Source organism: Dromiciops gliroides, chromosome 2, assembly GCF_019393635.1.
Source record: "Dromiciops gliroides isolate mDroGli1 chromosome 2, mDroGli1.pri, whole genome shotgun sequence".
In the NCBI taxonomy this organism is placed as follows: Eukaryota; Metazoa; Chordata; class Mammalia; order Microbiotheria; family Microbiotheriidae; genus Dromiciops; species Dromiciops gliroides.
In genome coordinates this window covers 252,792,210-252,816,998 of record NC_057862.1, presented here as the reverse complement: position 1 = coordinate 252,816,998, position 24,789 = coordinate 252,792,210, and the positions used below count along the sequence as shown (strand labels likewise).

The following is a 24,789-nucleotide window of genomic DNA, read 5'->3' as shown; positions in this document are numbered from 1 at the left end:
AAAAATATGTTGTATACAACACTGAATAATGAATAAACCCATATGACAAATTGTGTTGGCATTTTTTTCAAATCACCCTTTAAATTTATTTTATAGATCAAAAGATCTTAGGCTTAGAAATGCAAGGGACCTCAGTGATCATCTAAACTGTTCCTCTCCTTTTACAGATAAGGAAACTGAGGCCCCATAAAATTGTTACTTCTTTAAAATCACACACATATAACTGGAAGAGCAGTATCTAATTCTATTTTCAGCATGTGAAGCCAAGTAATTTTCTCTTTTTTTATTTCCTCTTTAGAATCAAGTTTTTTACTGGGAAATGCCCAGATTGTCGACTGGCCTATAGTTTATAGTAATGACGGTTTTTGTAAACTCTCTGGATATCATCGAGCTGACGTTATGCAGAAAAGTAGCACCTGCAGGTAGGTAATTTTTTGGAAACTTTTTGTTAATTAATGAAATTGGTACAAAATTTTAATAAAGTTTTTACAATTGGTTTCATAAATTAGATGAGTTAAACAATTCTATTAAAATATTGTTCAAGAGGCTAAGTGAACTTTTAAAAAAATGCACATTTTTGTCAATCTATGAATGGCTAGATGGACCCTACTCATCTTTGGAGATCCATTTGGTCCCCTAGTTCTGACTTGAATGAAGAAAAGAAACAAACACCAATCTGTAGGAATGACTTCAGCTACCTTTTGAAGTAATCAAAGGAGATTATTCAAATGTGTCTCACAACTTGTATCCCACTATACAAATACACACACACATAATATACACACATATATACACACGGTTGTATATAACTTTTCATGACCCCCTGTGGCTTATTTTCTTCTTTCTTTTTTTTTTTTTTTGGCAAAGATACTGGAGTGGTTTCCATTTCCTACTCTAGTAGATTAAGAGAAACAAAGGTTAAATGACTTGCCCAGGGTCATGCAGCTACTGTGTGTCTTAGGCTGAATTTGAACTCAAGTCTTCCTGACTCCAAGACCAGTACTCTATCCACTGAGCCACCTAGCTGCCTGCATATATGCTACATATACATACACATATATAAACACATAAATGCATACACACATACATATGCACACACATTTACATTTGTTGGGCATTATTAACTTCACCCCCTCTCCATGAGATATGGCTCCTACTTTTTAATAAGATTTAGGAATTTTTCCAAATGTATACAGTGTTGCATGATTAATACTAATTAATTGTACAACATGAATTAGTGGTCACTGGTTTTATTTATATAAAAGTAGTAAAGGATAACAATGGAAGATCAGAGAATGGGATGGGTACAATGCATGTAGAGATCAGTTGGCATCATGTTAACTTTAGATTCCTACTTTAGCCTCTTGATCCTCAGTCCAGGCAAAATTTCAGAGCAACGGAGCTGTTAATGGGAGCTGGTTCCATCCTCCCACTTCAGGGGCAGAGAGCTGAGGGAAAGACCTTACCAGTTATCACTTTTCTTTTGCACAAATCTTCCTTTTTGTTACCAGCTTTGTTCTGATTAGCAAAGCAAACACCACCCATGACCAATGGCAGCAACATCAGCAATGACTTATCAGTCTGTCAGGAACAGAGAATCAAGGAGTAAAATGCCAGGATCTAGCAATGTATACCCATATAGTCATAAATAAATTCAGTTTAATTCAATAAACATTTATTACATGCTTTGCTATGCACCAGGTCCTGTTTTAAGTGCCAGGGATGCAAAAAGAGGCAAAAAATAGTTCTTGCTCCCTAAAGAGCTCACAATCTAATGGGGGAGAAAACATGCAAACAAATATATAAATTCAAGCCATATACAGGACAAATAGGAAATAATTACTAGGAGGAAGGCATCAGATTTAAGAAGGTTTGGAGAAGGTTTCCTTAAGGAGGTGAGATTTTATTTGAAACTTACAAGGAGCCAAGGAGGTCAGTAGTCAGAATAGAGGAGGCATGGGGTACAATTAGAGGAAATGCCTGGAGCTGAGAAATAGAGTGTCTTGTTTGTGGAACAGCTAGGAGGCCACCATCACTGAATTTAAGACTATGTACAGAGGGAATTAAAGTGTAAGAAGATTGGAAAGGTGGGGGGAAGGGAAGGTAGGTTATGAAGGGCTTTGAATGCCAACAGAGCATATTGTATTTGTACCTGGAGGGAATAGGAAGCCATTGCAGTTTATTGAGTAGGGAAATGATGTGATCAGATTTGTGTTTTAGAAAAATCACTTTAGTGGCTAAATGAAGAATGGATTGGAGTGGGGAGAGACTTGGGGCAGGCAGATCCACCACTAGGCTATTGCAATAATCTAGACATGAGGTAATTGAAGGCCTGAGTGGTAGCAATGTCAGAGGAGAAAAAGGACCATATATGAGAGAGGTGTTGTGAAGGTGAAATCAGTAGGCCTTGGCAACAGCCTAGATATGGGGAATGACAAATCGAGGATTACCCCTAGGTTTCAAGCCTGAGGGATTGGGAGGATGGTGTTACCCTTTATAGTAATAGGGAAGGTAGGAGGGGGGAGGTGGTTAGAGGGGAAAAGAATGAGTTCTGTTTTGAACTGTGAGAAAATAATTATTAATAATGAATATTTGGAAGAAACACAGATATTAGTTTGAACTGCTCTCTCTCCCTCACCAGAAACCAGCCTGTGATGAGCCTTTAGCTTAAGATTGATCCTTCTCATTAGCTAAGGGATGAAGCACACCTAGATGATTGGAATTTGATCTCTAGGCCACCCCCTAAATCATGTCAATAAATGGAGCTGAATGATGCTAACCAATTAGCTTAGATCAATGTGTGATGACCTGCCTCTACCAAAAAGAGGATAAAATCCCTGGGCATACCAGGGTCACTCATTTGGCTCTCTTCTTCCCAGAACTCTCTTTTATGATTAGTGGGGAAGTCAGGGAGACAGGTGGTCAATATTTTATTAATATATGATATTAATTATTCATAAATGCTTACTGCCCAAACTGGGGCAATAGCCATTAATTTGTAAGTAGCAATATTTTAGAAAACTCAGCCTAGTCTCCCAATAATTTAACTAACACAGAACATACTAAGTTTCAGGTGTTACTGGACATCCAGTTTGAGATGTCTGAAAGGAAGTTGGAGATGTAAGATTGGAGGTCAATAGAGAGATTGGGGCAGAGTTGGTAGATTTGAGAATCATCAACATTGATATAATAAGCCAATCCACTGGAGTTGTTGAGATCACCAAGTGAAGTAGAGGGAGAAGAGAAGAAGACTCTGGACAGAGCCCACAGGGACACCTATCATTAGAGGGTGTGATGTGGAGGAAGACCCATCAAAAGGGACAGAGAAGGAATATCAGATCAGTAGAAGGAAAACTAGGAGACAGTGTTGTCCCTGAAAACCAAGAAGATAAAAGAATATCAAGGAGAAGAGAGTAACCAACAGTGTCCAAGGCCAGCTAGAAGTTAAAGACAATGAGAAATTGAAGAAAGACCTTTGGATTTGGCAGCTAAGTGGTCATTAGTAACTTTGGAGAGAGCAATTTAAGTTGAATAATGTCAGGAGCCAGATTGTGAGGAGTTAAGAAGAAAGTGAGAGGATTTAACTATTGTAGATGACCTTTTCAAGGAGTTTGGATACAAAGGGTAAAAGAGAAAAGGGATGATAGTATTATACAAAGCATCACTTGACAGGGTAATGCCATAACTAAAAGTCAAAGTTCCATGCAGGATGCAATGCATACATATCCCAAGTACATGCACATCTGGAGTACACACACAAATCACCACAACTGGTATACCTCTTAGCTGAGAGAATAGTCAAAAGAAGTCTACTCCCAGCCATGACTTTATCCCAGAAGAGTTGGGATGCAATCAAACATGATGCTAGAGTGAATTGTCAAATCCTTCAGGAAAGAGAGTCTTTTTGAGAAATGTTGATATTCAAGGGACACACCAGTTATAAGACCAATGGAAAATGAAGCTATCATAAACACTTTTCTGAGTATACCATTGGAAAAATTACTAGAAAGAAAAGAAAATGGTTGGAGAAGAAAAAACAAGCTTTAAAAAATTCAGTTTTGAGGGAGACTTTTTCATACAGATAATTCATTAGATATGGATATCCTTGCTTTTCTGGATCTTAATTTGGCTAAGGAGACCTGAATCCAACACAGTATTGGAATGCTAACATTTTCAAGATAGATGAGATCTTAGGTGACTTCATTTCCATTTGCTTTGTGGAGAACCTGAAACTAGATCATACTGTATTTTTTCCCCTGGGTTTAGGGGATGTGGTTGAAGCACCAGAGAATAATCAGATACTATTGGGTTTTCTTATTCTTGCAAGAGCAAGAATGAAAATCATTACCTGTCCCCTAAGACTTCTCTGTATCTTCAGATATCATCAGATATTGTATTCTCAAAGCAAGCAGGCATGCATTATGAACATAAACAATTATTATGGCCTTGCACAAAAATGCCTTGTGTGATTTATTAATCCAGAAATAGCAACCAGTTTGATACCCTCACAGAGGGAGGAAAATTAACATCTGAAACAATAACAAACTCTAACAAAGCTCTGTCAGGTTCTCTTCCAGGTGGAATCCCTATGATGAACTCCCACTCTAACCTTTTGTTTTTATTGAACCATTCTCATTGGTTTTTTGACTTGGCTCACTGACAGTGAAGCTGCTTTAGCATGGCTCCAGATAAAAGCCAGTGAAATCTACAGTTAACCCTCATAAAAATGTAGGCACGTAGAGGAAACCATGGAACAAGGAAAAAAGCCTAAGGGGTATGGTTCAAAGGCCTTGGGTTTGAACCTTTGATTCACTGCTTTGTAGCTGGGTGACCCTGGCTAAGTTATTTCATCTCTCTGAGCCTTGGTTTCCTTATCTGTAAAATAGAGACTAACATCCTTCATAGACATGTTGTTAGGATAAGTTGAGATAGTGGAGATAGAAATAGATATAGATATAGATATAGGTATAGACATAGATATAGAGATAGATAGAGATAGATAGATAGAGATAGAGATAGGGATAGATGATAAATAGATGGATAAAATTAAGTTCCACAAGAATAAAGATTTTCACTTTTGTTTTTCTATCTCTGATGCCTTGCTTGATGTCTGACAAATAGTAAGATCCCAATAAATGCTCACAGAGTGGTGTTGAGAGAATAATGAGTAGTCTATCTTGCTAACATATAGAATGCATTAAAGTTTAAAATGGCATTAATACTTTTGTGCCACTTTGTATGCAGGTAAATAGAAGTAGCAAGAGCAAAGATTTATTGGGACTCTCTAAGGCCCCTTTTAGCTCTAAGATAGATGGAAGGATCACAGGATCAAAAATTCAACACTGGACCTTTGATTTCACCAAGTTACCTTCCCCTCCCCATTTTACAGATTTGTAAACTGAGGTTCAAAGACATTAAATTAATTACTGGAGTTCACATAGCTTGTAAATTACAGGACCAGGGTTTGAAGCTAGGTCATATGATTCCAAGTCCAGTTGTCTTTCCACTCTGCTAGGATTTAATCTTAAATGCTTTCCATATTCAGGCTTCTCCTGAAGTCACTACCCCATCCCAGATTTTCCACACCCACAGGTATTGCCCTGGACACTCAGGGATTGGTGAGTGATTGTGTATAGACTTCCTAGGAGTCTATAGAAGGGGAAGAAGGAGAAGAGTGCCCAGGTGTCCTTCAGATTGTACTTAAGAGAGCAGAGGTGGTCTTGGAGCACTGGAGAAGAGAGATTTTCATTAGTTGTGGGATTGTGACTGTAGCAAGTCCCCAGAACAGGAAATTCATGATTATCTATTTAGGGGGCCTCCTGGGCAGTTACTTCACTGGATTGTGAGTTTTCTTGGTGACCAGAGTGGATGTGGTGAGGTTGGTCACACTTATTAAGTACTCATGGTTCTGTTCAGCATATGGAGATAAACAAGATCTCTTTTAATTAATTAAAATAAACTGTTTCTTACAGCATCAAATATTATTTATCATTAGGATAGCCTTCAAAAAACTTGTAGCTTAAAGGAGAAAAAAAATCACATGTTTTTCTAGCTTCTTCCCCTATCCAGCAACTTCATTTTGCCTTTAGGCCATCCTTAGCATTTTGGGTGTGGTAATCAGATTGATTCTGCATCATTTTTTTTTTTTTTTTTTTTAGTGAGGCAGTTGGGGTTAAGTGACTTGCCCAGGGTCACACAGCTAGTAAGTGTTAAGTGTCTGAGGCCGGATTTGAACTCAGGTACTCCTGACTCCAGGGCTGGTGCTGTATCCACTGCGCCACCTAGCTGTCCCTGCATCATCTTTTAATTGATCCTATTTACAGTTAATTTACTTTGTCCTGTAATTACTTAAGTCATGCTTCTTTGTCTCTGAACTTAGTTCAGAAATTCAGCTGGCCTGTAATGAGTTAAGTTTAGAAATCTAGTTCTTCTGCTAATCATATTCTTACCTCAAGGAGATCTGCTATCCTTGAGGGATGTGGGTAGACACCAAGGATTCTGGTCTAGTATCTTTACACAACCAAGATATCCTTCAAGGATATATGGTTTGTTATCCAAGGAAATCTGGTATATTGTCTCTAATCTTGCAGGTAGACTCAAGCAATGATCATTTCTTTAGCCACTGGAGGAAAAGAAAAGGTTGTTGTTAGCTCCTTATTTTCAATCTCCAACAGATCATATTGTCCCCCACATCTCAGTTTTGTAACCAATCATATTGATTTCACTATTCGTGATGTCGAGCTCTTTTAACCAAAATCATAATTTGCTTCCCACCTACCCTACTCTGTACTCCCCAAAACTACAGGCTGGTGATCTCTACTTCAGTGCCTTTGGTCATTAAGAGAGGCCATTGACCCTATTTGTTGGTTACTGCTACCCTAACTAATAATTTGATCATGCTTAGATAATTGTCTCTTAGTAAACTTTTAATTTTCAAGCATAACAGAACCTAAAAGAGACTTGTCAGTGGAAAAGAAGTTAGGATAGCAGGAAGCTGAGAAGAAGGAATAATGGAAGAAGAAATGAGAGGGTAGGAGGAAAAGAGTAAAACAATTTAAAGAATTTTGCTTAATAAGTACTCATAGGGGTAGCTAGGTGGCACAGTGGATAGAGTGCTGTGCCTGAAGTCAGGAAGACCTAAGTCAGAGGTGAGCTAGAAGCAGGCCACAAAACTCCAGAATGGGGTTAAATCAGATTAAAATGTAGTTGGGAAATTCTTAACAAAAATAAATAAAAATACAACATAACATAGATAATATTTATAGCTTTCTAAGTCAATATGGGGCCTATAGAAATCCCTTTCTTTGGCACCACTGATCGAAATTCAAATCCAGCCTGATTTACTAGTTATATGAACCTGGGCAAGTCACTTAACCTTTGTTTGCCTCTGTATCCTCAACTGTAAAATGGGGATAATAGCACCTACCCCTCCCCCCTCCCAGGGTTGTGTGAAGATTAAATGATATAATATTTGTAAAGCATTTAGTGTAGTGCTTAACACATAGTAGGTGCTTAACAAATGCTTATTCCCTTATAGCATCATGGAGGTTATCTCTATGAACTGTTGTTCTAAACTCATCATAGCATCAATCTGTGGTGCCATCCTTAGGAATTTTGAAACCACTAAACCAATACATATCAATTATAAGATCTGTTGTGGTTCTCCAATTAAAAAAGCAGAATGTAAAAAAGAAGTAGAAAGGTCGGGGAAGGTTTATCTTGATTTTCATGTGTAAGCAAAGTATCTTTTAAACTGAAGCATTTTGGAAGGTTCATTTCAATAATGAAAATTCAATAAAAGTGTTGATGTCAATGATATAAGTACTGGAATTAAAGTCTGGAGACCTGGCTCAGTTCTGATCAACTGGCTTACTCTTGGTCAAGACACTTAAATCCTATCAACACTTGTTTACTATTTGTAAAGTTTAGATACTATAATTTAAGGTCATAAGTGTTAGGAGACAAAAAGGGACTCAAAGAATTATTTAATCCAAACTTCCATTTTCACTGATAAAAAACTGGCTCAGAAAGATTAAGTAAATATAGTAAGGAACAATGCAAGGTAGGGCCAGAACCATCCTATTTCTATGCATTTGAGGGGGAAAATTGGATCAATATGTAAAAATCTTTGAGTCCAAGAGAGAATATAACAATTCAAGAATATTGCTATAAACTAATAGGCCTGTAACTCAGTCTAGTAATTTAGTAATTCATTATCTTGAGTAAGGATTTTCTAAGGGGAAAACATGCCATCTGATATTGAGGGGAGTCCAGTAATTAATTTAAATGATCTCTCTGATTCTAATAATGATTCCATTCTTGACCAACATTAAAGCTTGACAGTTTCAAAATCAATGAATTTTTCAGTTTGGGCTTAAGAAGAAAGATTACTACATTATATGTGTCAAAAATAGAATTACTTGATATAAAACTTGCATTAGACAAATTAAAGTAAAGAAGATTAACTTGGATACTGGATAAAAGATAACATGCCCCATTTTGTTTTTATTCATATGTAAATTGTTTTATTGAAAAGTAAAGAAGCACATTAATTTGGCTTCTTATAAGATTAAAGCATTTAGATATGAAGATTTTTAAAAGCTTTGTTTACTGTGCAGTAGAAAGTGTAGGAATTGAAAAACTAATTGATCTAATTTTTAATGGTTGTATTTTCTAGCATTTTAACTATTTGGCAGGTGGTATTTAGAGGGAAATTAGTTGTGTATTTAAAAGATGACAATATACACACACTGTAGGTTTGGATATAATAATATATGTGGCATATGGTTATGGACCATTGGACTAGCTACATATCTAAGACCTTGAAATATTTAGAGATCATTTAATCTAACCTTTTTTATTTCATAGGGGAAGAAACTGAGGCCCATGGAGGTTGAATTATTTATTCTAGATTATTACTAAAAGTAATTTTAAATGAGGCTTCAAAAACAAACAGGATAAAATGTTTCTAGAAGTTTTCCTACAGCGAGTCCAAACCAAAAAGAAATTTCCTGTTGATGGCAAAGCTATCCTGATGTCCTTTTCCCAGATAATATTATACTAATTTTATTGTTTGTTTTTAACATTTCCAAATAACCTTTTCACACAGAAAGCCACCATTTCAACACAAATGTTTTCTTCATGTTATAAAGTAAAATATATCATTCTCCAAAAAAATTAAAGTAACTCAGAGGTCAATGATACATGGTAGACTGCATGCTATTTACAATGATGACATCCTCAGAAGAAATAACATAAGGGGTATAATTTTTTTTTTTTTAGTGAGGCAGTTGGGGTTAAGTGACTTGCCCAGGGTCACACAGCTAGTAAGTGTTAAGTGTCTGAGGCTGGATTTGAACTCAGGTACTCCTGACTCCATGGCCGGTGCTCTATCCACTGTGCCACCTAGCCACCCCATAAGGGGTATAATTCAGGAAATTTAGGATCAGAAAAGAAGATGGACTAGTCACATAGAAAGAGTAAGGATTGAGTAATCTGAGTACTGCATTGATATTAATTAAATTTAAAAGTTCTAAAGTGGGAGTTCTTAATCTGGAGTCTGTAAACTCATAGATTTTAATGAATATTTTGATTATCATATTTTCACAATTGACTTCCTTTGTAAGCCTGTTTGTTTTATTTTATTCATTTTAAAAACATGATTATGAGGAAGGGACCATTGGCTCCACTAGACTCCTAAAGGAGTCAATGACTCAGAAAAGGGTAAGAATGAGTGACCTAAAGGAATATCTCCAGTCCTTTGATTAGCTTTTCAGTGGAGGATCTGTGGAAAAATGATGACAAGAATTATAAAGTATGAGAAGGCATGGATAGTTGGAGAGAGTTCACATACTGATGATATCACAGACCTTTTAAAATATTTAAGTATTCATTGAAAACTGTAGCCTTTGTAAAGATTGGTCTAAACATATATACTAGAAAAACAAAGTTGATAAAATATACATATGGTGGTGATAAAATATGCAGTTGGGTATTCTATTGGGTTTGTTAACCAATGTATACATTATAATTTTTTTCAATGTATACATTTTAGAGAGGCCTTAAAGATGAACTGAGTGATTGTATTTGGAAAATTGTGTACCATTTTCAATGATCTAAAAGTGTTTTGATATCACAAATGCTTGTCTTATTAATAAGAGGTCATCTTGTCAACACCAATATTCTCTAAATGATGTTATGTAAGGGAACATCATAATTTGGGAAGATTTGAAATTAGAGGTAACACAGAGAACAATGGATCTTTTATAGAGACATGGATATGAAATACACAAGTTGAGAGTGTATGGAGGCATCATAACTTGAATTTGTTGAGGGAATAAACATGCCAATGACATCAGGGTTCTACTATATTAAGTAAAATAAAAGATAGCAGTGTTTAATCTCATAATTTACAGCCATCAACTTCTCAGCACTCATAATGTCATGATGTTATGTATAAATATGTAGATTTTACACTGAAATAACTTTTATGATTAATTTGTCCCCTTTTATAATAATGTCTATTTTGTTAAAACAAGCCATTATTATTAACAAATTATTTATTAAATGTTTACTAAGTGCCAGGCATGGTGGTAAGCACTCAGAATATAAGTACAAGCAGAAAGACAGTTCCTGTTCTCAAGAGGCTTAATTTCTAATTATTAGAACCTTAATTCTTATTTACAAGACAGAGAGGCAGCTAGGTAGCCTTGAATTATGTAATGAAAAGGAGTGGACTTATAAAGCAGTCCTACTTGATTGTATAGCTGGTTTCCAGCCTCTCCATATTGGACTTCGGAATCAAAAGCAAGGTAATCTTCAAATCAATTTTTGGTCCATGAGATTTCTTTTTTTAATTTATAATTTTATTTGTGATATATAATTATATTTTATTTCTCAAATATGCATAATATACACAGACACATATATGACACATAATGTAAATTTTCTACATTATTACATTTAGAAATACCTAGACATATCCTAATACATATCATTTCATATTTTAATTCCTAAGTAACTGTTTTATAAATATCAAATACATACCAATTTATATAAATGATTTATATGACAAATTTGTTTAAATATAATTACTATATAAATAAGAGGCACCCAACTTGTGACATCTTGTTAATTTCTCTGATCATCTCATTCTGACAATCTAAAAATATATGTATATGTATATGAATATATATAGGTATATACATGTATATTTCAAAGATGCATCTCCTCCCTCTGAAAGATTGTTCATAAGATTATGGATTTTATGCTGGAAAGAATCTCAGAAGTCATTTAGTCCAACTTCTTCATTTAATAGATGAATAAGCCAGAGATATTAAATAATTTATTCATGGTCACATAGTTACTAATTAGCAGAACCAAGACTTGAACCCAATTTGCTTTGCCTATTAGCTCTGCAAGATATTTTTTCCATGTGGCAATTTTCCTCCTGGCTTTTCACTGGTGTGCTTTTAGAGGTCCTTAAGCTTTCCATGTATGATTTATTCTTTAAAATAGTTAATTTAAAATTTTCATAACTGATATGTTGACTTTTTCTCATGTCATTTTCTAAAACTTTGGTTGCCCAAGCAAAATTTAGTTTTCTCCTTTCCTACTAACATGTTGAACTAAATTCATTCAGCAATAGAGAGTACTAGACTTGGAATTAGTGGTTGTGATAGGACAAAGCTGATTCTGGGAACATAGCATCCTTCCTATTCTACAACTACACCCAGCCAATATGGGACAAACCCAGAACAAAGTTGTCTCTGGTACCTTATGGGCTCTGATTTCCTAGTTATCTACACCAGGGCATAAAATTAATGTAGATTCATATATAATCTGTGCCTCTCAGACTTGGTGGGTGCCTTAGACCATGCAAGACACCATGCTCTAATGATCTATTGACCAGACATATTTCCAGATGGAGACAAGGAGGGGGAGGGAGAATGCTGCATCCTGAGCAGTTAAGTAAACTTGTATCCTTGTTACATATTCTTATAATATAAGGGCAAAATAAACCTCCTTTGTTAAATGTTCTATGATTTATGAGTATGCCCCTATGTAGAACCTGAACTAAGAAGGTCTTGGAGTGTCCTTGTGTTAGAGCCAGCTTCCAACAGTGGTTAAGACCATAGTATACCTTTTTGTAATTATGAAGAAGCTATTTAACCTCTTTGAGCCTCAGTTTACTCATCTATAAAATCATCATTTTAATTTACACTACCTCATTCTACACTTAAGTATCTGCCTATTAAACTGTTAAGAACTACATAAATATAAGTTGTTATCCCTTCTCTATATTATGTTGAATAAAGTCAAGTTTTTATTTCCTTGTCAATTAGATGGTTTCTTTTCATAAGTAGCAATTATTAATCTTCTCCCCAAACCGTACCCTTACATTTTTTCCCAGTGACATATATATATATATATATATATATATATATATATATATATATATATATAGTCACACAGCTGGTAAGTGTCAAGTGTCTGAGGCTGTATTTGAACTCAGGTCCTCCTGAATCCAGTGCCAGTGCTTTATCCACTGAACCATCTAGCTGCCCCATGACATATATATTTTACAATTCTATTCATGGTGTAGTTGTTTTCTGTTTTTGCTACCCAGATTAAATTTATAGATTCACCAATTGCTTTTCATATAGTAGATGTTTAATACATATTAATTGAATTGAGTGGCATTATGTTGAATGTTCCCATCTTGGTGTCACTTTTCTACCTGGACTTATCATGTAGGTAGAAAAAAACATTTGTTATTTAGAGACAGAAAAAGGGACTAGGACTTCATTGATATAAGGAAATTTTGGAAGAGAAAACTTCTAACAGTACAGGTTGGCATTTTTTCCTGTGGCTTATAGTATAAGAAATCTGGCCAGGATATAGAGAAATTAAATGACTTAATCTGTATGTGGCAGAGAAGGGACTTGAACCCTTCTGTTTCTAACTTCCTAAGACAAGCTCTCTCACTCTGTCTGTCTCTGTCTCTCTGTCTTTCTGTCTCTCCTGTCTCTCTCTGTCTCTGTCTCTGTCTCTCTCTGTCTCTCTGTCTTTGTCTCTTTCTGTTTCCCTCTTTCCTCCTTTCCTCCTTCCCTCCTTCCCCCTCTCTCCTTCCCTCCCTCCCTTTTCTCTCTTCTTCTCCCTTTTTCTCCTCATTCTCCTCCTCCTCTTCCTTTTCCTCCTTCTCCTCCTCCCTCTCCCCCTCTTCCCCTTTCTCCTCCTTCCCTTCTTCTCCCCTCCTGGTCCACCTCCTTCTCCTTTTCCTTCTCCTCCATCTTCTTCTCTTCCATTTACTCCTCCTCATCTTCGTCCTCCTCATCATCCTTCTTCTTCTTCTTCTTCTTCTTCTTCTTCTTCCTCTTCCTCCTCCTCCTCTTCTTTCCCCTTCCTTCCTCTCCCTCCCTTCTCTCTCTTTTCTCCTCCTTCTTCTTTCTCCTCCTTCCCTTCCTCCCTTCCCTTCTCCCTCCTTCCCTCCTCCTTCCTCTCTCATATATCACTGATCTCTCTCCATTGTCATTTGCCTTTAGTTAATCTCTCTCTTGGATCCTTTTTTTGGTAACCACACAAATCCTTATTTATTCAAATGTTTGTTATTTGCTGAAATGGTTACTTTAGTTCTCTAACATAGCCATTTGGGGCTGAGAGCAGATAGAAGTTCTCAAAGTTTTTGGTCTTGGGACATTGTTATACCCTTAAAAATTATTGAGGACCACTTTATACTACAAAAACATTGAAGGACTGTTTGAATTATTAAAAATTGAGGATACTTTTATACTGAAAATTATGGAACATTATGGAAAATTATCTTTATACCCGTAAAAGTTATTTGAGGACCCCAAAGAGCTTTTTAAAAATATGGAATATGTATTTATATCATACTTATAATATGTTGTACTTATCCATATATATGTATATCTATATCATCTATACCTATATTTATTTCTATATTAGAAATTTGCCATTTTCTTCTCCAGATTACCTTTTTTTAGAACTCTCCACTATGACCGGTTTCTCTTAAGTAACCCTGCACAGCATAGATTCATAACCATACATCCTGGAGAATGTAGTCAAGTGTTCTTTAGGAAGAATTGCTAACAATAAGGCTAGTGGAGGTAATGAAATTCCAGCTGAGCTATTTAAAATCCTAAAAGATGGTGCTGTTAAAGTGCTACATTCAATATGCCAAGAAATTTGGAAAACTCATCAGTGACTACTGGGTTGGAAAAGATCAGTTTATATTCCAATCCCAGAGAAGAGCAATGCCAAGGAATGTTCAAATTACTGAACAAGTGCACTCATTTCACATGACAGCAAGGTTATGCTTAAGATTCTTCAAGTTAGGCTTCAGCAATATGTGAACTAAGAATGCAGAAGAGTAGGCTGGTTTTCATAGAGTCAGAGGAACTAGAGATCAAATGACCATCATTCACTTGATTATGGAGAAAGCAAGAGAGTTCCAGAAAAAAACATCTACTTCTGATTCATTGACTACACTAAAGCTTTTGACCATGAGGATCACAACAAAATGTGGCAAGACTTCAAAGAGATGGGAGTATCAGATCATTTTTCTTTTCTCCTGAAGAACCTGTATGTGGGCCAAGAAGCAACAGTTAAAACTGAACATGGGAAAACTGATTATTTTATGATCAGAAAAGAAGTGCGACAAGCCTATGCATTGCCACCTTATTTATCTAAGCCCTCTCCAGTCATCCTGATGTATATCTTGCCACTAGAACCAAAAGGCTCTGGAGGAGAGAGTGAGGCTGGTGACTTTGCACAGCCCTCCCTTACTTCAATCCAACTCACTGCAAGTCATGACATCACTTCCTGATGTCATGGTCCTCTTTGAGATTGAGGAACAAACAGCATCTAACTTATATGCAGAGAATATCATATAAAATGTCAGGCTGGATGAATTGAAAGCTAGGATTAAAGTTGCTAGGAGAAATATCGACAATTTCAGATATGGAGATAATATTGCTCTGACAGCAAAGTCAAGAGGAATTAAGTCTCTTGATGAGGGTGAAAGAGAATATAAAAGCTGGTTTGAAGCTTAACATAAAAAAATGGAGATTTTGGCAACTGGTCCCATCACTTCCTGGCAAATAGAGGGAGAAGAAATGGAAGCAGTGTGAGATTTTATATTCTTGGACTCAAAGATCATTGCAGATGGCAACTACAGCCATAGAATTAAAAGATGTTTATTCCTTGAAAGGAAAGCTATGGCAAATCTGGACAGCATACTAAAAAGTAGAGACATTGCCTTGCCAACAAAGGTCCATATAGCCAAAGCTAAGGTTTTTCCAGTAGCAATGTATGGCTGTGAGAGTCAGACCATAAAGAAAGCTGAGTACTGAAGAATCAACACTTTTAAGATGTTGTGTTGGAGAAGAGTTTTGAAAGCCTCTTGGACAGCAAAGAGATCAAAGAAGTCAATATGTAAAGCAAAGAATTCAGGCTATTCAATGGAAGATCAAATACTGAAGGTGAAGACTAAATACTATGGTCACATAATGAGAAGATGGGGATCACTGGAAAATACCCTGATGTTAGAAAAGATTGAAGGTAAAAGGAAAAGGGGATGGCAGAGGATGAGAGGGATAGAAAATATCATGGAAATGATGAACATGAACTTAGACAGGTTTCAAGGGATAATAGTAAATAGGAAGGCCTGGTTTGTTTTGGTCCATGGTCATGAAAAGTTGGACACAATTAAATGAATGAGCAACAACACCATAATATTAGAATTTAAATTATTAAAATTTAAAAATATTTGTTTATTTAAAATAACAAAATCCATTGCATGTCAACATAAATAGCATATTTTTCTGAAACCCCCAAATTTTCTCAAACTAAAAACAATAATGATAAGAGAGGTATTGTTTTTAATATTTTTCAAATCTCCTAAAAGATATATAAAATAATCTGACTTAATAGAAGGCAACTGGTTTATTCCTTTCTGCTTCCATTTTCATTTTGTTATGATAATTTGTTTTGGTTGAAGTATATAAAGAAAATCTGACTTCCCATAGTTATGCAAATGGAAAAGGGAATAGTATTTTAATAAGCAAATAATTTATTTTTATATTATTATTATATTAATATCATTATAAAATAATTTTGATATCTTCCTCACAGAACCCCTGAAAGGATCTTTAGGACCCTCTTAGGGTTCCAAAGACCACACTTTGAGAACCAATATTATAGGGATGCAGCAGAGAGAAATAATTTGGAATTAATAATTGGCTTAGAGTATTCTTATCAGTGTTTATAGGGTAGCATCCATGTCAGTATGATCCACTCCTACTTACTTTTCATGACTAATAGAGCTAAGCTATTCTACTTATTATTAGACACAGACTAGCTTTGTTAATAACATATTTTATCTCCTTTCTGGCAAAAAATAATAGTAATTGCTAGCATTTACATAGCACTTTATGGCTTATGAAATGCTTTATTGTTCCATTTTATACTTATAACAGTCCTGGGAAGTAGGTTCTAAAATTATCCTCATTTTAGAGATGAGTAAACAAAGGCTTGAATAGTCAATTGACCTGCCCAGGAACACATGGCTACTACATATCTGAGACAGGTTTTGAACTCAGGTTTTCCTGATCATATCTAAAGCTCTATATACTGTTCCACCTACTTGATTTATTCAAATTAAATTAAAGGGGAATGTGGCCTTTTGCCTGAGGGAGAAAATCTGAGATTCTGATTCTTTTTTCCTTTTCACTTTCATATTAAATCAAGTCTTCTTTCAGAATATTCAGAAAGAAACATTGCGTAAATGAGGGTTCATTTAGGCAATGTTCACTTTCCTTTCGGTCCTGTGGTTCACATGTAGGGGATTCACCTCTATACAAGATACATTTCCTATACTCCAGGAGGTTACAATCTATTGGGGAGATCAAATGCACAGAAATTGCCATAATCACAAGTTTTACATAACAAGTCCCTTAGAACTGATATAAACAATAAGTCTTGCTATATAATATAGAGGAGAGAAATCAGCCACAATAGCAGGAACCATAATGACAAATGAAGGCTTCAATGGCAAAGTATGGTCTGCTAAGATTCTCACATGCTGTTTTAAACACTCTGCTCTTTGCCATTTCCTTTAAAGCAACATTTCCTAGCAGAGGATAGGTTAATAGTGAATGAAACCTTAAACTTAAGTCAATATGTGTTAATACATATTGAGGTGAGAAAATATGAACTGAACTTTGTAAGGGAAAAATAATCATTAAAAAGTACTCAGGGGGCAGCTAGGTGGTACAGTGGATAGAGCACTGGCCCTGGAGTCAGGAGTACCTGAGTTCAAATCCAGCCTCAGACACTTAACACTTACTAGTTGTGTGACCCTGGGCAAGTCACTTAACCCCAATTGCCTCACTTAAGAAAAAAGTACTCAGTATCTTTGACCTACATTTAACTAAAGGACCTATGTGAATTTTCCCCAAGTGGTGATCTTAACATGGGAAGGTCTAAATGAAGAATTCATATGATTTTATAGTTTATTTGAAAAAACATTTACTCCCATCCCTTTCCCCACCAGTGTCAACAATGTTTCCTGAATAATATGGGTGGCATTCTTAGTGACAGTGATATATTGGGTCCTACATTTTAAAAAATTTCAATATTTAACTTTTTATTATACAAATACTGGTATGATTTTAATTAATTAATTAATTAATTAATTTTGTTTTGTTTTTTGTGGGGCAATGGGGGTTAAGTGACTTGCCCAGGGTCACACAGCTAGTAAGTGTCAAGTGTCTGAGGCCGGATTTGAACTCAGGTCCTCCTGAATCCAGGGCCGGTGCTTTATCCACTGCACCACCTAGCTGCCCCCGATTTTTATTTTAATAGAGTTTTTCCCCATAGTAATTTATAAAGTCATGGACATTCAGATTCAGTGGATTCTTGCTATACCCCTTGTTGTCTTTTTTTTTGCTTCATTTTTGTGTGATGTAAATATATAATATATCAGCTTACTAAAGCTTTGCAGCTTGTTCTTCATTAGTAAAAGTAAGTCAGTTTTTAGACCACAGGTAGTGCTTAACTCTCTTTTTTCTAAATTTTGTTTGAGTATTTTACATTTCTTTCTTCTTCAAATTGAAACTGCAAGTGATTATCATTTTTAAATATCAGACCAATGAATTCAGTACTCTCACCAAGGCATTATTATTATTTTGCTAAAATTGAGGAAGTCCATTTATTTATTTATTAATAATCCTTCCTGACAATCACCAAATTATCATCATCATCTTGCTAAAAATTGAGAAAGATTATTTATGAAAGTGTGGTAGTTGCCACTTTGCTTTCACTTTTAGGCAGCTCTAATTCTTGGTTTTCAGCAAATTGAATGAATAATCTGTCTCTTGTTTGTCCTTCTGGGGCCAAGTGAAACAAATCCAACTTTCCTTTAAATATCTGAAAGTGGCTGTTATGCTTTTCCTTCTCTCTGTTATCTCCAGTTCCTTCAACTTGGCTTCTAGTCCCTGCTTACTGTGTCTGAATATACTCCAGGTTGTAAAAATACTCATTAAAATGAGGTGTCCAGAATGAAATATGCTTCATATATGTCTAATTAGGACAACATGCTTCTGTGAATGCAGCTTTATCTAATATGAATTTATTTTTGGAGGGGACGCTACTGTTTACTCACATTAAGGTGTAGTCAAATCAAACAAGTCCTTTTTACATTCATTATCATCTAGCCATCTTTCCCTCATCATGTCCTTGCTGAGTTGATTTTCCTAATACACTTCAGGCTTTACATTTATCCCTCTTTGATGCCTATCATTTTAGCTTCTCTGCTTTTTTTTTTCTTGAGGCAATGAGGGTTAAGTGACTTGCCCAGGGTCACACAGCTAGTAGTGTCAAGTGTCAGAGGCCAGATTTGAACTCATATATCCAGGGCCAGTGCTTTATCCACTGTGCCTCCTAGCTGCCCCTGTTTGTTTGTTTGTTTGTTATTTTTTCCTCTGTTTCTTTTTTAATCCAATCTCTGCTATCCAGAAAGGTAGCTCTTCCTCTTACCTTTGAGTTAATAACAAATTTGATAATCCTGAATATCTATGCTTTCATCCAAACCATCGATAAAATGTTAACTAGCCCAGAGACCATGACAGGATGATGGGGTACCCCACTAGAGACTACCTTATAGATCGGCATAAAGGTATTAATGATCACATTTTATATGTGAGCAATCAACCATATTTGAATCCAGTCCACATTTCTCCATGTTGTCCACAAGGATATTATGAGAGATTCTACCAATTTTCTTGTAATTTAGTTTTTTTATGTGTATAGCATTTCTGGGATCTACCATTTGTTGTTGTTTTTCAGTAATTTCAGTTATGTTTAATTCTTTGTGACCCCATTTGGGGTTTTCTTGGCAAAGATACTACAGTGGTTTGCTATTTCCTTCTCCAGTTCATTTTATAGATCAGTAAACTGTGGCAAACAGGGATAAGTGACTTGCCCAAGGTCACAGAGCTATTGTCTCAGGCCAGATTTGAACTCAGGAAGATGAGTCTTCCAGACTTTAGGGCTAGTACTCTATCCAATATACAAACTAGCTGCCCCAGTCAGTTTAGAGTAACTCTATCTAAAAAGGAAATGAGGTTAGTATAATATTTCATGTTAGCTTGACTTGTTCTTAATGAACTGGATTATAATAATCACCACTTTCATTTCTATGTTATTTCAATGCATTTTAAAAAATAATGTACTTTACTTATCTGAACTGATGCAAAATGTAGTGATCACAACAAGAACATTGTACATAGTAACAACAATTATGATATAATGATCAACAGTGAATGACTTAACTATTCTCAGCCAGACAATAACCCAAGACAATTCTGAAGAACTTATGATGAAAAATGCCATGTGCTTCCAGAGAGAGGACTGATGATGTCTAAGTGCAGATTGAAGCATAATTTTTCACTTTATTTTTCTTGCCTTTTTTGATAGTATGGCTATATGGAAAGATGTTTTGCATGATTTCACATGTATAATTGATATCACATTTCTCTCCTCAATGGATTGTGGAGGGGTGGGCCTTTGGAATTTGGAACTCAGAATTTTAAAAAAACAATGTTCAGAATAAATAAATAATACGTTTATTTAAAAAGATGCACTTATAATTTTGCTTAGATTTGGAAGAAAGCTCAACAGTTTGAAGCATCTTCTTTCTTCTGTTTACTGAAAATTAGGCTCACATTTCGTCCTATCTTGTAATATGGTACCTATCCTGTTCTCCATAACAATTCTAAGAAAACTGACTGGCTGAGCGATATCCAAAAATTCTTTTACTCTCCTGGGATATGGTTCAACAGAGTAAAATGTGTTTAACTGAGTTAGTGATGTTTGGTGTTATCCTTCTATCTCATCATTTTTGTTAGGATCTCAACTTCACATTAACCATTTTTGTTCAGCATCAGAAGATCATTCTCCTTGGTAGAGAAAGAAACAAAGTAGGAGTCAGGTGGTTAATTATACTTTCTCATCACCACAATCCTAACTAAAGTCTAACCACTAGTAGCTTTTCTTAAATCTCCTTTTGCAACTGTTCTCCCCCCACCCCAACACACAACACAAACAGAGCTAAAACATTCCTGTTTGTTGTCCTGAGTCTTCATCCCCAACTTTAGCTTATTCTAGTTCTTATTCAGACCTAACTGGTCTTAGCCAATTACATTATTTTGCATTCATCCCTAATGGCTTAATTGTGCTGTATATTTAAAATTCGAGTGGGTAGATGAGGTTCCTCTGTAGCTGCATTGTTCTCTCTAGATAGCTCCCCTTTTCCTTCCCCATGAGAGTCATTTAACGTTTGTGCTGTTGTAATTTTCTTCTTGAGAATATGCTACTTCCTTGAGCCAATTTTTATTTATAAGTAATCTTATATCATGGTATCATACCTATTCTTTCCCTAAACTCTTTGAAATGTCTTCTCCCAAGTCTATGAATTGAACTATCATTGGCATTCCTTCTTCATGGTCATTTTTACATCAACAAAAATTTCTGTTTATTGTTTAGAATCAGGTCCTTCTGGAAGGAATTGTCTCTAAGAAAGTTGAGAATTTCACAGTTCTTCCATTTTTAACAGAGAAAGGTTCTGGTAGTTGAAGTGTCCCATCACTGTTGTATCCTATTTCCATGCCAGCTTTGTGGTATTCTTCTAGATGGAACTCCTCACTGAGTTTCTTTTGCTAGCTAGGCAATTTCTGCTAGAGTCTTGCTTCAATTTAGCTTTTTCCATTCATCCTTTCTTAAGTGCTATCATGATTCTCTATTTACTTGAAAGTTTTCTATGAAGCACTTTATCATCTTGATATTCCAAGCTGCTGCTACTGGTGGTTTCCCCTTTTCCCCATTACTACTACCATTATTGCAACTACTACTACTACTAATGCTACTTCTACTGCTACTATTTCTACTATCGCTACTTCTACTACTACTGCTTCTGCTGCTATTGCTTCTACTACTACTACACTGCTACATTTTATCTAATCTCTTCCTTTTGAAGATGGTCTGCCCTTTTATCTTCAACGTAAAGTCATGACTACTATGTCTTAGTTATACTTATCAGGTTGTATTTAACTCCTTTGCTATTATTCAGTCATTTCAGTTGTGCTCTACTCTTTGTGACCCAATTGGGGTTTTTGAAGCAAAGATACTGGAGTGGTTTGCATTTCCTTCCCCAGTTTATTTTATAGATGAGGAAACCAGGGCAAACCAAGGCAAATTAAGTGAATTGCCCAGGGTCACACAGCTAGTAATTGAGATTGGTTTTGAACCTAGGTCTTCCTGACTCTAGGGCTGGCATTCTCTCCATTGTGTTACCTAGCTGCTCTATTTAGTCCCTTACACTGAGTTCATTTGCTTTTAAAATTTTGTGCAGATATACAAAATGATAAGTGTAATCATTACCTCTTTTTGCTGAATATTGGATTTTGTGAATTATTGAGTGTCTCTTCTTATATCATGCCTACTATTCCAGGTGATTTAGCTAGTATAAGTTATTTATCTGGGTTGTTTTCTTCTCTTTAACTTTTAGTTTTAAACCCACCTTCTTCAAGAAGCCTCTACTATTACCCCTTAATGCTAGTGTCTTCCTTTTGTTGATTATTTCCAATTTATCCTGTTTATATCTTGTTTGAACATAATTGTTTGTGTATTGTCTCCCTTGCTAGACTGGAAGCTCCATGGGAGAAAGGATTGTCTTTTACCTTTCTTTGTATCCTCAGTGCTTATCACAGTACCTGGCACATAGTAGTGTGGTAAAATATGAAAGTTTAAGTAGGGGAGATTTATGATCTAATATCCAATTTTAAATCTCACAGTTGGTACTAAATAAATGCTTGTTGACTGACTGACTAACTAACTCTTGTTTTTCTCTGTAAGGTCTCTGACCAAATATATTTTCCTGGCCTTAGTTAGCTATACTACATTCCTAGTCAAGAACCTTTCAGTATTTTAAGTCCTGACTCAAAAATCCATATCCTGTTCTCTGACATTATCTTTATTAACTATTCACCTTAATTAATCTTTCTTCATTAAGTTAGACCAAGTGCTGACAACCTCATCTTTTCCTTTATGGTTTTCAGGTTCTTTACTTGGGCTTTTTAATGCCTAGAGATACATTCTACCATAAATGAAGTGGGTACAGGTCTTCAGTTTTGACAATGCTTGGGGCTTTTTCTGCCATGACTCAGATACATGCCTGAGAAAAACAGTATTTTCCTTATTGTTCATGTCAATTTGGCATAGGAATACTTCTGTATCTCTGACTAGGAAATTATCAGTCATCATTATTTCTCTTTTTCTTGTATATTCTATATTCTGGGAGCACCTACATATCTTTATAATCCTTCTGTAGTACAGGAAACTGCCACCTCATCAGAAAGTCCCATTCTATCCACTTGCAAAGAGCCTTCAATGTGATACATAGCTCCAATAGTGCAACAGTACTTTCTTTCCTTTACTGTGCTATAGTCTTTCACAGCACAACTTCCTTACAAATTTGGACGCCTCTCTGCCTCTTCAGACTCCCTCCCCCCAACTTTTTTCCTATTAAAGAATTTATTCCATCCTTTCAATGATTTCATTCTCTTCAATGGGCCATTATTGTTCTAACTCTCCTTTTCTTCTATTTATTTATTCATGTATCTATTTGTTTATTCATTCATTCACTCATTCATTTATTCATTCATTTGCAGGGCAATGAGGGTTAAGTGACTTGCCCAGGGTCACACAGCTCTTAGTGTCAAGTGTCTGAGGCTGGATTTGAACTCAGGTCCTCCTGAATCCAGGGCTGGTACTTTATCCACTGCAGCACCTAGCTGTTCCCTCTCCTCTTTTAAAAGGAATAGCAGCCTGCAAAAATTAATTCACATATAGTTATTAATTGACTCTGGAAGAAACACATGAATAGAATAATATTCACAATAAAACATCCTTTTGCCTTCTTCACTGTGACACAACCATCACCACTACCTCCTTCTTCCTTTCTTGTCTCTCTTCCTCGTTGTTTTCTTCTTCTCCCTCTTCATTCTTTCCCCTTCCTCCTCCCTGTTCCACCTTCCTCTTCCTTCTCCCTCTCCTTCTTTTTCCTCCTCTCTCTTCTTTTTCTTCCTCTTCCCTCTTTCTTCTCCTCCCTCTTTCCTCCTTTTCTTCTCCCCTTCTGCCTCCCTCCTTTTCCTCTTTCCTCCTTTCCCTTCCTCCTTCCTTCCTCCCTCCTCCTTTTCCCTTTCTCTTTTTCTTCTTTCACCTTCTCTTTTACCCTCCTCTTCCTCTTTCATTCCCATAAGGTAGGAAACATTTTAAAAATTTTCCATTTAAAAAAAAAGTAATGAATAGGTAACTCAAAACTAATATAAACTGCTATTGTCCACAGCTCATGCTTCATATAAAAGGAAAATATTGATTTTGCATAATAGGTATGATTCAATTCAATTCATGTCAGTTCAACAAGAATAGTAAGTACCTTTTATGTGCAAAGCACTATAAATTAACATCTTTGCCTCTAAGAACAGAGATCCTTTTGTTTTGGAATATACCTCAGTGCATTTGTGTGGGTGCCACGTGCTGATAATAAGAAAGTATACTTTGGAAAGCAAGAGTCTTAGTACTGGAGAGATATTTAAATGTTTTTTGTGCATGGTAAAAGACTATATTTTAGCTCCTGATATGTTAATAATCAAGACTTTATTGAGGTTCTCTTGGAAAATTAGCAAATGTTAAGGTTTTTGTTCAGCGTTCCCACTTAATCTCTAATTTGTGCTTGCTATCACATGTTCTCTTTGCAGTTGTGCCTGAATTAAGAGTTTACCCTTTTCTTTCCACAAGATTTATTTGTATCTATACTAAGATAATGCCCACAAATTCAAGGGCAAGTCAAATCAAGTCAATCGGCCTCTTTTGTGTTAGGCACAGTATAAAACAGTAGGAATAAAGAAAAGCCCCATCCCCACCCTAACACCTATGAACAAACAAGATATAGACAGGATAAATTTCAGGTAACCTACATAAGGAAGGCATTAAAATTAAGGGGGGTTGGGAAAACCTTCTTGCAGAAGGTGGAATTTTCATGGAGACTTCAGGAAACCAGGGGAGTCTGGAGATGAGTAGCGAGAGAATGTCAAGCATGGGCAACAGCCGATGTAAAAGTATGGAGTCAGGGAAGAGGGGAAACAAATATTTATTAAGCACCCACTATGGGCCAAGCAGTGTGCTGAATGCCTTTTTTTTTTTTTTTTT

At 35.8% G+C, this 24,789-nt stretch overlaps 1 protein-coding gene across 1 annotated transcript in view; it reads left to right on the top strand.

Annotated features, from left to right (window-relative positions):
• Window positions 1–24,789, top strand: part of KCNH5 (potassium voltage-gated channel subfamily H member 5) — a 511,342-nt gene that overhangs the window by 42,782 nt on the left and 443,771 nt on the right. The window contains exon 2 of the mRNA XM_043987371.1: window positions 299–422. Within this exon, the coding sequence (XP_043843306.1) occupies window positions 299–422 (124 nt within the window). The remainder of the gene's footprint in view (window positions 1–298; window positions 423–24,789) is intronic.